The sequence below is a fragment of the Gadus morhua genome, chromosome 8, assembly GCF_902167405.1.
Source record: "Gadus morhua chromosome 8, gadMor3.0, whole genome shotgun sequence".
Taxonomy (NCBI): Eukaryota; Metazoa; Chordata; class Actinopteri; order Gadiformes; family Gadidae; genus Gadus; species Gadus morhua.
Genome location: NC_044055.1, coordinates 3,840,954 through 3,851,346, shown reverse-complemented (window position 1 = coordinate 3,851,346; position 10,393 = coordinate 3,840,954). Strand labels below are relative to the sequence as shown.

Here is a 10,393-nt window from a genome sequence, read left to right as displayed (position 1 = left end):
ACGCCGGCCATCTTGGCGAGGTCAAGGCAGCCACCGCCTTGACCCGTTAGTCAACGGGTCAGTTAACACATCAACTCTTCCCTCATGTCACCACCGTCAATGAGATATACTGACAGCCAGGTAAGAGTCTGGGAGGATCTCACACATACCTCTCTCCTAGCTCGCCAATAATCTCTGTCTCTCTCTCACTCTCAACCTCTCTCCCTCTCTCTCTCTCTCTCTCTCTCTCTCTCTCTCTCTCTCTCTCTCTCTCTCTCTCTCTCTCTCTCTCTCTCTCTCTCTCTCTCTCTCTCACCCTCTCACCCCGCAGGCTCCCCCCAGAGGGGGGCTGTGCTACTTAACTTCTGTCCTGGGCTGAGAGGGAGGGGTCGGAGGTCAAATCCAGCAATGTTCAAATACTTGACCTTCAGCGAGTGGTCGTTGAAACGCCGGCGTCTGATTGGTGGTTGTCGGCTGCTCAGAGATGTCCTGTAAACACACCTCTTATGGGTCGTTATTTATCGCCCAATGAGGCAACGCCAATGTGGTTGATCCTCTGCAGTATCGGGTCCTTTATGAGTGTTTTGGTGGCAAGACGGTTGCTAACTTTGGGGGGAAATGGCCACTTGTCGTCAAAAGCTGTCTGCAAAAGCAGGGCAAAAATGGGGGAATCAATTATAATAAAGCTCCTAAATGCATTAGTTTAATTACATATAGAGGCTATATATATTATTTTATATATTTCTTAATTAGTTTAAATATGTACAATACCAAGAGGCATGAAGAATACACAAAAATGCATTCACACCGAAATGGTCGCATAAAATACGTTATTGGTTGTTGGAATAGGAGATAAACATTAGTAGTGAATAGTAGTTATTGTGTTGACTTCCTCCAGCTGATGGCCAACATGCAGACCTACATTAGTCCTACATTAGGCCTACTGGAGACCTACTAGAAGCTGCTAAGGTTATGTAAACGACCACCAATGGCTGCTCTTTGTTAGCCAAATAAACTCCCTGGGTGCAGAACCTCCCCGTACCGGCCTACATTAGCCTGCTCAATGTTAATTAGCTTTAAGCACACTGGTGAGAGTTGAGACACTGTTTTCTGTCATGTATTGTCTGTGGGATGACACCTTTTCAACAAAGGAAACAAATTCAGTGCCAACAACCCGTAGTGTGATCTAATCTCTTTAACGTAAGTGACGAATCAGAAACGGTTTGATTAAAAAAGGTGGACACATTCACAGGCAGTTAGTAATATAGAGAATAAACAGGCCTAGTAAAGGTCAACTAAACCCAGGCTATCTTCAGGTCTGTGTGGGTTTAGTAGTTAGTGATATTGTGGATAAACAGGCCTAGTAAAGGTAAACTAAACCCAGTCTATCTTCAGGTCTGTGTGGGTTTAGTAGTTAGTGATATTGTGAATAAACAGGCCTAGTAAAGGTAAACTAAACCCAGGCTATCTTCAGGTCTGTGTGGGTTTAGTAGTTAGGGATATTGTGAATAAACAGGCCTAGTAAAGGTAAACTTTATTGTGGGTCTCTTAAGACAAGGAGGTAAAGTTAGGAGTTGTCTTGAAAACTAATATCTCGCTCACAAAGTTCATCCAATTACTCCTCCTGTGAATATTTAATGTTATAATAATTAAACACGTCATTAGTTTGAGTGTTGTGTAATTCCACCTGTTGACATCCCGAACATTGCGCAAACATCAAATAAACAGAAAAGATCAGATATCAGATATTTGAATATAAGGGGAGAGGAGGGAGACGGGGAGAGGGGGGAGATGAGCGCTCAGTCCCCCCCCCCCCCCCCCCAGAGGGGCGGAGCTACGGACCGCTCGCTCCTCGGACCTTGTGCTCCTCCCCCTCCCCCCCGAGGGGCGGGGCTACGGACCGCTCTCTCCTCGGACCTGGCGCTGCTCCACTCCGCCGCTCGCTGCACGCTGGGCTCGCTACTCTCCACCGGACCGGCGGACAAAGCGCGGGGGCGCACGGGAACCAACACGTCCGGCGAACTTTGTGGCCGCGCTCAACTCCTGGACTCGCGTCTGTGTGTGTGTATGGGGAGAGGAACACGTTCATGATGGACATATGGTTGCTTCTTGTGGATCAGTAGCCGCTGAAACAAAGGCAGAGTTTTGGAGACTGTTTCCTACTGTCTGTTCTTACATCTCCGTCCTGAGGAGACATGGAGTAGACCCGGGATTTAACGCATTGTCTGCATGCAAAACAGACGTGCTGGACGGATCGGATGCACAGTTTCCATACACTAATCCCGAGGGATTAAACGAAAGAAAAGGGTGCAATGGATAATTTCTTCACGGAGGTAAGTGGATTATGAAAAGTTTGCTGTCAAGTCACGCGTAACCTATCCATGCTCGCTGAGAAGGCTGAACGGAGTCTACCTTTAAACGTGAACCAACTCTACACACACTTGGCTACAGTTGATTTAGACTTATTTCCATTGACGGTGCAGCCATATGTTTTAGTGGTTTGGTCTTGGATGTTGTGGTTTGCACGACATACTGGTTGGTGAAGTCTTTGTTAACCTGCTGCAGGACGCTCTCACTTTAGCAACATGTGTGTACAGTGTGTGCGTGTGCGTGCGTGTGTGTGTCCATTCACGCCACACTTCTGTAAAACGTTTGCGTGTAACTTTATTGATTTACGATCGGGTTTGGATCGGTCTATTCCCAGTGGACCACTGGTATTTCCGTACCTCTTTCTGAGTTTCCTGCCGCCGAGGGTCTGGTGAACTATAAATAGATGCGCGGATTCACCCCGTCACCACAGCTGGGGGCTGACTGGCCACTTGTTGACTGTTTGCAGACTCGTTAAAAGTTGGCTGCAGATTTACTACCTGTAGCCGGTAGGCTGGGTGACGGGTCTAGTTGAACTCGTTTATCAGGCGTAGTGTTTGAATAATTACTGACAACTTCTCCTCATGCTCCACGGATGGGCTGACGTGTGTTGATGGATTGTGTTTTAACGACACGTGCAGGCCTGTGTTTAGACTCAGGCCTAATGCAGGGCAAACAAACCTAAACACACTGCGATGCTCGGATACATTAGGCCTCGTTCTCAGTGGTTGGCTGAACTCCAGGTCAAACCTCATCTCTATCTCTGAGTATTTCTGTCCATGAGAGCAGTGTGGTGTATCTCGATGGCTGTATGTGTAGCCACGATGGGATTCATTCCAAAACACGTTACGTGTAATCCGGTAAATTAGTCTAATAGTGAGGTGGATGAGTTCTAAAAAAAAAAAGTCCTGTCACACGGTAAACCACGCCCCCTCATGTTTGAAAGAGTGGCGTGGCCAGGAGCTCAGGAGGAGTGTTGACGTGACTCACACCTGCCTCGTCACCCACCTGATTGTTAGGAGGAGGGGTGGACGGTGAGAAGGCTGAAGAGAGAAAGCGTTTCCTCTCTCCAGCCTCTCGTAAAGTACAGGAAACAACATCTGTCAACAGCCACTTTAACGTCCAGTGTGTTCCAGGTCACACCTTCTGTGTGACTGCGCATATACATCTTTAGAACCCTCCCATTGCACGGCCACAAAACATCTCTTAATTCAAAAGTACAACAAGACCCTGAAGGCTTTAGTAAGCCAGCCGTGTTCCTGGTTCTCATGGGCACCACCACGTGGGCTCTAGATTTGGATCTACCTCTGACGGGGGTCCCAGCCCCGCCAGAACCATGCAATAGTTCACCGGGGCCTGGGACGCTGTCCCAGCTTGCCGTGCCTCTTTATATATGCCAGCTGATCAGCGCTGAGACAAAGCCACCAGTCTTCAAGGAGAAAGGACTTGTTGACTGGGCAGTCAGAGAGACTCTGGCAGGCTGGCTGTACATATGGGAGAACGCTCTCTCTCTCTCTCTCGCTCTCGCTCGCTCTCTCTCTTTCTTTCTCGCTCTCTTTCTTTCTCTCTCTCTCTGTCTGTCTGTCTGTCTGTCTGTCTGTCTGTCTGTGCTTCCTATGTGTTTATAACCTCGGCAGAGATTGACATTCACACTTGGAAGTGTTTTAGAGAACAGTACACAACCACCGGGTCTTGTTCTCAGGCAGTAGGAGAGACTGTGTTGTTGAGATGGAGACGGGTAATGAGGGTGATTAAACTGCGGTGCGTGTGGTGCACAGACTACATCGCTGCACGACTCCAGCTCTGCACTGGCCTGGTGTACTTGATTTGGATTTGGTTTGATCCACTTTCTGTTTGCCTATGTTTGTCCTTTTCATAACGTAAACCTCTCAGCAGTCCGTTGTGCCAGCGACCACAGCCCTATACTTTCAGCAGAACAAACACAGAAGGATAGTTTGTTGTGGGTGGTGTACGTTTTTGAAGTGTAAGACGAATGTGTTTTGTTTGAATGTGTTGGAGATGGGTAGAGGCTTCTGAAAACCGTGGCTCTTCTGTATCGGTCCTCTATAATTAGCTCAGGAAGCTAGCCAGCCCAAACAGTCTGAAGCAGACTCACTCCTATCGCCCAGAATAGTCGCGCCTTGCATTCAGGTTTTCAGAGCCTTCGGCCCATTAAAATGAGAGTTGTCTGGCTAGCAAGAACGTGAGGGATATGGAAAGTCCTAGCCAGCGAGTTCTGTCAGAGATAGTAAAGTGTGTTACTAGCACTGCACTGCTGGCAAAACAGCATCTGATCCTGAGCAAGCCTACCCAATGCACTGTGTGCACTTGTAGTTCACTGTAGATCACTGTAGATCCCTGTAGTGGACTATTGTGCACTACTTGTTCACTGTAGTTCACTAGTAGTTTACTGCAAGCAAGCCATCATAAGATCCTGAGAAAGCCTACCCAGTGTACACAACACTATCTTTAAACGACTCGCTTATTTTATCATCTCCTTGACTTAACAATATTTGAACAGTCTGTGAGGATCGGTTAGCCTTGACCTCGAGTACAGGTCGGTCTGTGTGATTGGTTCAGAGGTCATGGGGGTGTCCTAGACCGCACAGGCACTGGTGGAGGTATTGACAGCTGGGCATGGCTGTGCGTAGGATGTGTACATACACAACACGCACCGGCCACGCAGCCTCTCGCCCTCGCTGCTCCCGGCCCGCTGTGTTCCCACTGAGCACACTGGGCTGTGTTGACACAACTGAGCCGGAGCTGCGATTGGCCGAGGCGTGTTTGAATTTGAACCTGGGGGCGTGGCACGAGGCCAGGTTGTGCCCTGCGAGGTGACGCCCCCCCTCAGACGGACTCACTGTCGGGCTCCGGTGGACTGTAGTGTAGGCGATGGGTCTGAGAGAGGATCCCACTTCCTGTTTGAGATGAGGGACTCAGAATATTTACTTAAAACAAGTATTACCACAATACCATATGTATAACATGACTATTTTTTCTTTTGCACATGGTTACACAGGTAGATTTTACATGGTTAAGCGTCGTTTATATGGCATACAGGGATGCTTTCTTTGTCTTTGTATTGTAAGAGTCTTTGCATTGGTTGCCCCAGTGGGATCCCTGGCAATATGCCCTTTTCTGCCAGTTGAGCGTAACAGGACAGGTCATTAGGGCTTGATCAAGACTCTCCTGAGGATATCAAAACTCGGCTGATCCAGTCTGAGCAGACCCACACCTGGTCCGGATCATCACGGTTTAGTGCGGATCTAAAACAAGCTCCTTCTACACCATCACCTACCTCCAGAGCTCCTGGACAGCCCCTAAAACCCCCACACGTCCAGATCTTACAAATTGTGCAGTCCTGAATCTATGGGCTCCATAGCTCACTCCACAAGATCTCCTCTGTTGCGCCTTTTTCCTGAGAGATGTCCGCTGGACTCTACCTCCGCTGGAGGTAGAGTCTGGGTCAGGCTGGGCCGCATCAAGTATTCCACATAAAGAAAGTAGCATAACTGACTCAATCTAAGTTAATGATCGGGCTATAATTAGATCACGTTGGCTATGTAATCGCTGACGCTAACAGGGGACATTTCATAGTGGTTGGTGGAAACCGAGACATTTTAGCGTCCTTTGGCTTTTGTCGGGACACAGGGCACGCAACTCAAAATTGGGACTGTCGGCAAAACCGGGACATCTGGTCACCCTATCACAAGTGATAAAAAAGCGTGGCAAGCAAATCAGCGAAAATGTGCGTTTGACAACAACGCCCGGGCTGCGTTGTTGTCAACACTAAACTTTAATGTCAAGTAGGGGGCCACAAAATATCATCCCGCGGGCCTAGGGGACAAGAGGCCTACCACCAGAGACACTATAGAAGGTGGGCCTACAGCCGAGATGATAGGCCTCTGTTTGTTCCTACGTGGTCGTAGGTTATGAACCCCTTCAAAAAGAGACCTTCCATATGTCGAAGTGACAGACGGTCAACTCTGTCTTTATGTTGCCGGGTTCATTTCTGCATGTTGGTCACACCCTTCCCGTTCTGAAGCAGTGACAGTGATTTCATGACAATATCGTGCAGCCCTAGTCAGAAGTATTATCCAGGCTCCCCCAAGCCAACCATCCGCGCTTCTGTACTGCAGGCTTTGAGGGATCATCTCAGAGCATGGCCTGCTCTCCAGTGTTGCCCCCCCCCCCCCCCCCCCCCCCACCCGGTCACATTTCGGGGGCTGAAACTCGACTCCTGTGCGACGGAGAGGAAAAGCTCCAGAAGGAATTTAAACAGTGTGTGGGTTGGTGTTGGAGGGCCCGCTCTTCTCTCGGTCCGCTGAGCAGGACTCAGAGAGAGAGAGAGAGAGAGAGAGAGAGAGAGAGAGAGAGAGAGAGAGAGTGAGGATACAGATGCCACCACGGCACAGGGCTGGTAGAGCAGAGACGCTAGTAGAGTTTAGTCAGATGGAGTTTGGGTGGAGTTTGGATGGAGTTTAGTCAGATGGAGTTTGGATGGAGTTCAGTCAGATAGAGTTTGGAGTTTAGGACGGATTCAAGATGGAAGATATTGCCCTTCACTTCTTCAATAATGTTGTTTCCACAATTTTCTTTGTTTTGTAGCCTTGTAACAAACCTGTTCATCCTCTATAATTAACTATAATCATAGATAAACCTTGCGACTTCCTGTGTGTGTGTGTGTGTGTGTGTGTGTGTGTGTGTGTGTGTGTGTGTGTGTGTGTGTGTGTGTGTGTGTGTGTGTGTGTGTGTGTGTGTGTGTGTGTGTGTGTGTGTGTGTGTGTGTGTGTGTGACCCCCAGCAGCAAACAGTTCCTACATTAAGCCAACAGAACGCAGAGCCAGATCGTTTTATCCAAACAGGAAGTCAGAGATTAGGTGCACTATTAAAGTTTTCAATATCCCAGAGTGGCGCTCGTATTTCACCCTCCTTTCTGTTGGAAGTCTAAAGAAAACTAAATCAAAGAGCTGCTGGGGTCGGCCATGTTGGCTTCGGAGAGGAGTTCTCATACCACTCCTGTAATAACAGCCACTCGGAGGAGGCAGACGTTCTGGACCCGAGCCAGATCCAGAGAACCGGTCTCACCGCTCTGGGACCGCTGTAAACGGGGCAGGGAGTCGCAGAGAGGCCTGCGCTTTGCCGTTCCTCCAACTGCAGGCAGGGCCGACCACTCTCACCCAGACCACAGGGTCGACTTTAACTGTTTACCGCACCGCGCTCTGCCGAGTGACATCACCTGGCGTCCGTTGGAGCCAATTAGAACCAGCGGTTTCAGTAGTGAGCAGCAGAGGACCCGCCCCCATTCTCGAGCTAGCCTCTGTTTTCACCGTTTCCCGTGTGTGTTCCTTCCATGTTTCTCACACAAGGTCACTGCATTCTATGGCTCTTACTAGCCCATCTGGTATCCACAGCATCGTTGACTTCACAGATAGTGATGCTTTAGGCTAACGTGCGGGGGTTAGCGCCACATGGTAGCATCAAGCTCACAGATCTGCTCACAGATCACGGGAACCATGGTGACCTGTTAGCTTGACCAGTTGGCTTTCCCTTTATTGTGCGCGGCTGTGTGTAGCTGGCTGTGTGTAGCCCAGTCCGTGGTTCACACGACCGACACAACGGCTAACCTGGGCTGGGAGCCCTCACCCCCGGTACTGCTGCTTATTGCGCTGTTGCATTCTGGTCCGGTGTAAGGTTAAAGCGTCCGAGTCGACCTCACTGACGGATGTTAAACGAAGCAGGCAGAGTATGTTCTGAGCAGGTTTGTCATAACCGTGTGCCCGGAGCCCGGATCGTGTATGCGTTGCTGCAGCTGTTGTCATGCGTGTGAGGCAGCAGACGGTCTGAAGGAGCGACTAAGACTGTAGGGAAGATCGGAACCAGCCTGCTCTCTCCCAGGTCCTCATGTTCAGCGCTAAACTGAAACCATCGAAGGTTTATCCAATCTCTACCCCTCTTTGTCCGTATCTTTCTCTCACGCTCGCGACTCCACGCGCCTCTTTTTTAGATACAATTTAGGCCTGATCATTTCGGAGACACAATAATTGAAAGTGACCTTAGAAGTCAAGAAGGCTTTTTCTTTTCCCTCATTATCCCTTTAAATCTCTGTCTCTGTCTCTGTCTCTCTGTGTGTGTGTGTGTGTTCCGTCTGGACTTCCTGTGACGGCGCTGAACATTCCGCTGGGCTCTAGGCCTGGTTCACCTTTGACCGCTCCCTTGGTTCCCCGGAGTCTGCAGCCCCCCCGCCCCATGCAGGCTAGCGTTTCACAGCCGGCCTCACAGGAGGAGTTTTAATTATGGTGGAGTCAGTGAATACACTCAGCGAGGTCACCCACTGCATTTCACTCTTTTCAGATCTTTCAGTATTTGTATTCTTTCACATCCGACTAAACATAACTTTGTTTGAAAAGTTGGATACATAACTTCTCTCCAAATTGTCCCACTCAACATTTGATTCCATAATGTCTTCCTACCCATCATATAAACCCTGCAAGAAGTGAACCCAAAGATGGCTAGCATGCACTGGCACTTTCTCAGGCTCCTGTCAAATCCTTACTGCATATGTATGTAACACTAGGCTACAAGTGCTAGTTCTGAGGGAAAACCCTGTCGGCTGGTTAAATATGTCAGTTCTAAACCCCTCTCCCCTTGACCTGTGTGCCCTCTGGTGTCAGACCTCGCCCACATCCACCAGGGGCCTTCCCATTAAGACAATCCTGAATCATGTCTGTCTACCTGGCTTAGAGGTGTCTCACTACAGGCTGTCAGACCCAGCGTAGCATCACATCACGGATGTGTGGAGCTGTTTCCAGCTCTGCAGGAATTAATAACGGCTATACCTCAAATCCCATCAAACTGGGATATGTTCCGAAATTCTCTACTGACACTAATCTCTCTCCCCCCTCCGGTGAGTGGCGGCTCTCGGCTGGTGAAACGGCCAATTAAAACCCGGGAGCGACGGTGTTCGTTTCCTGTTAGCGTCTCTGTCAAACAAATCCAGCTGACTGGCCCGAGCTCGACGCCTTGTTGTTTTCGTACAAGATGTTTTTTATTTGATCCCAGATGGAGAAAGAGGGAGCTGGTATCAAACACAGGGATTGGTTTCACTCCGACTCCTAATCCCTCGGGGATTCATGTTTTTCAAGACATGTTTGGATTTGCAGCAGCCTCTGTCTTGAGGCTGCCGGGGGGGGCGGGTGGGGGGGGAGAGCGTTGCCGTGGTTACTCCCGCCCTTGGCCGAGGGAGAAAGTGGCCGGCAGGTAGCGGAGACGGTCACATGGCCTGTAACAACGGCAACGCGCTAATATTTATAGAGCTGGTCGAGTGCTTTGGTCCAAGGTCTCACAGACACCTGGCACGCACACACCTGACACGCGCACACTTGACACGCACACACCTTTCACACCGCCGCGCTGAACCCTCCGGCAGCGAGGGGGATATCAGGGCGTTCAAGCAGCTTAAAAGCAAAATCGGAGTTTCTGAAGGTTATCTGTCGGTAGCGTTTCAACAAAGGGGAGAGAACTGAACATCCTCCATATTGTTCTTCACTACAGTATCCCCTCCTCATCCTCATCTGGGCTGATGATCATGGCACGGAGGCAGACTTTCATAACAAACTTAATTGTGGCCGGCCCACAGCCCACTAACGGGTCGCGGCCCACAGTTTGGAAACCACTGAGCTGAACGACCGAATAGTTTGAATCTCTGGGCTGATGAAAACGTGGGAAGGAATCTAAAGCATGCGTGGCGTCTGGCTAGAAGGGCGGGGCCAGGGCCAGAGCCAGAGGGGCGTGGCCAGGGGGTGGTCCTGCTCTGATAGATGACTTGGTGACATCGCCAGATAGCGTCTCCCAGCTCTCTATAGTCAGGAGCCTGCTGTCCGTGTTTACGATCTTTGTGATAACGCACAAGCACACACACACATATATGCACACCATTCACACACCAACCATGCAAACACACATACACACACCATGCACACTCAAACGATACACACACACACACACACACACACACACACACACACACACACACACACACACACAC

At 49.7% G+C, this 10,393-nt stretch overlaps 1 protein-coding gene across 6 annotated transcripts in view; it reads left to right on the top strand.

Moving 5' to 3' along the window:
• Positions 1 to 1,908: 1,908 nt before the first annotated feature.
• The window catches only part of myo10 (myosin X), a 93,461-nt gene continuing 84,976 nt past the window's right edge, over positions 1,909 to 10,393 (top strand). For all 6 annotated transcript variants that reach the window (XR_003977540.1, XR_003977539.1, XR_003977541.1 and 3 more), the window contains exon 1: positions 1,909 to 2,312. Coding sequence is in view for 1 of the 6 variants with exons in the window: in XM_030362647.1 (XP_030218507.1) it covers positions 2,292 to 2,312 (21 nt within the window). In the remaining 5 variants the exon portion in view is untranslated. The remainder of the gene's footprint in view (positions 2,313 to 10,393) is intronic.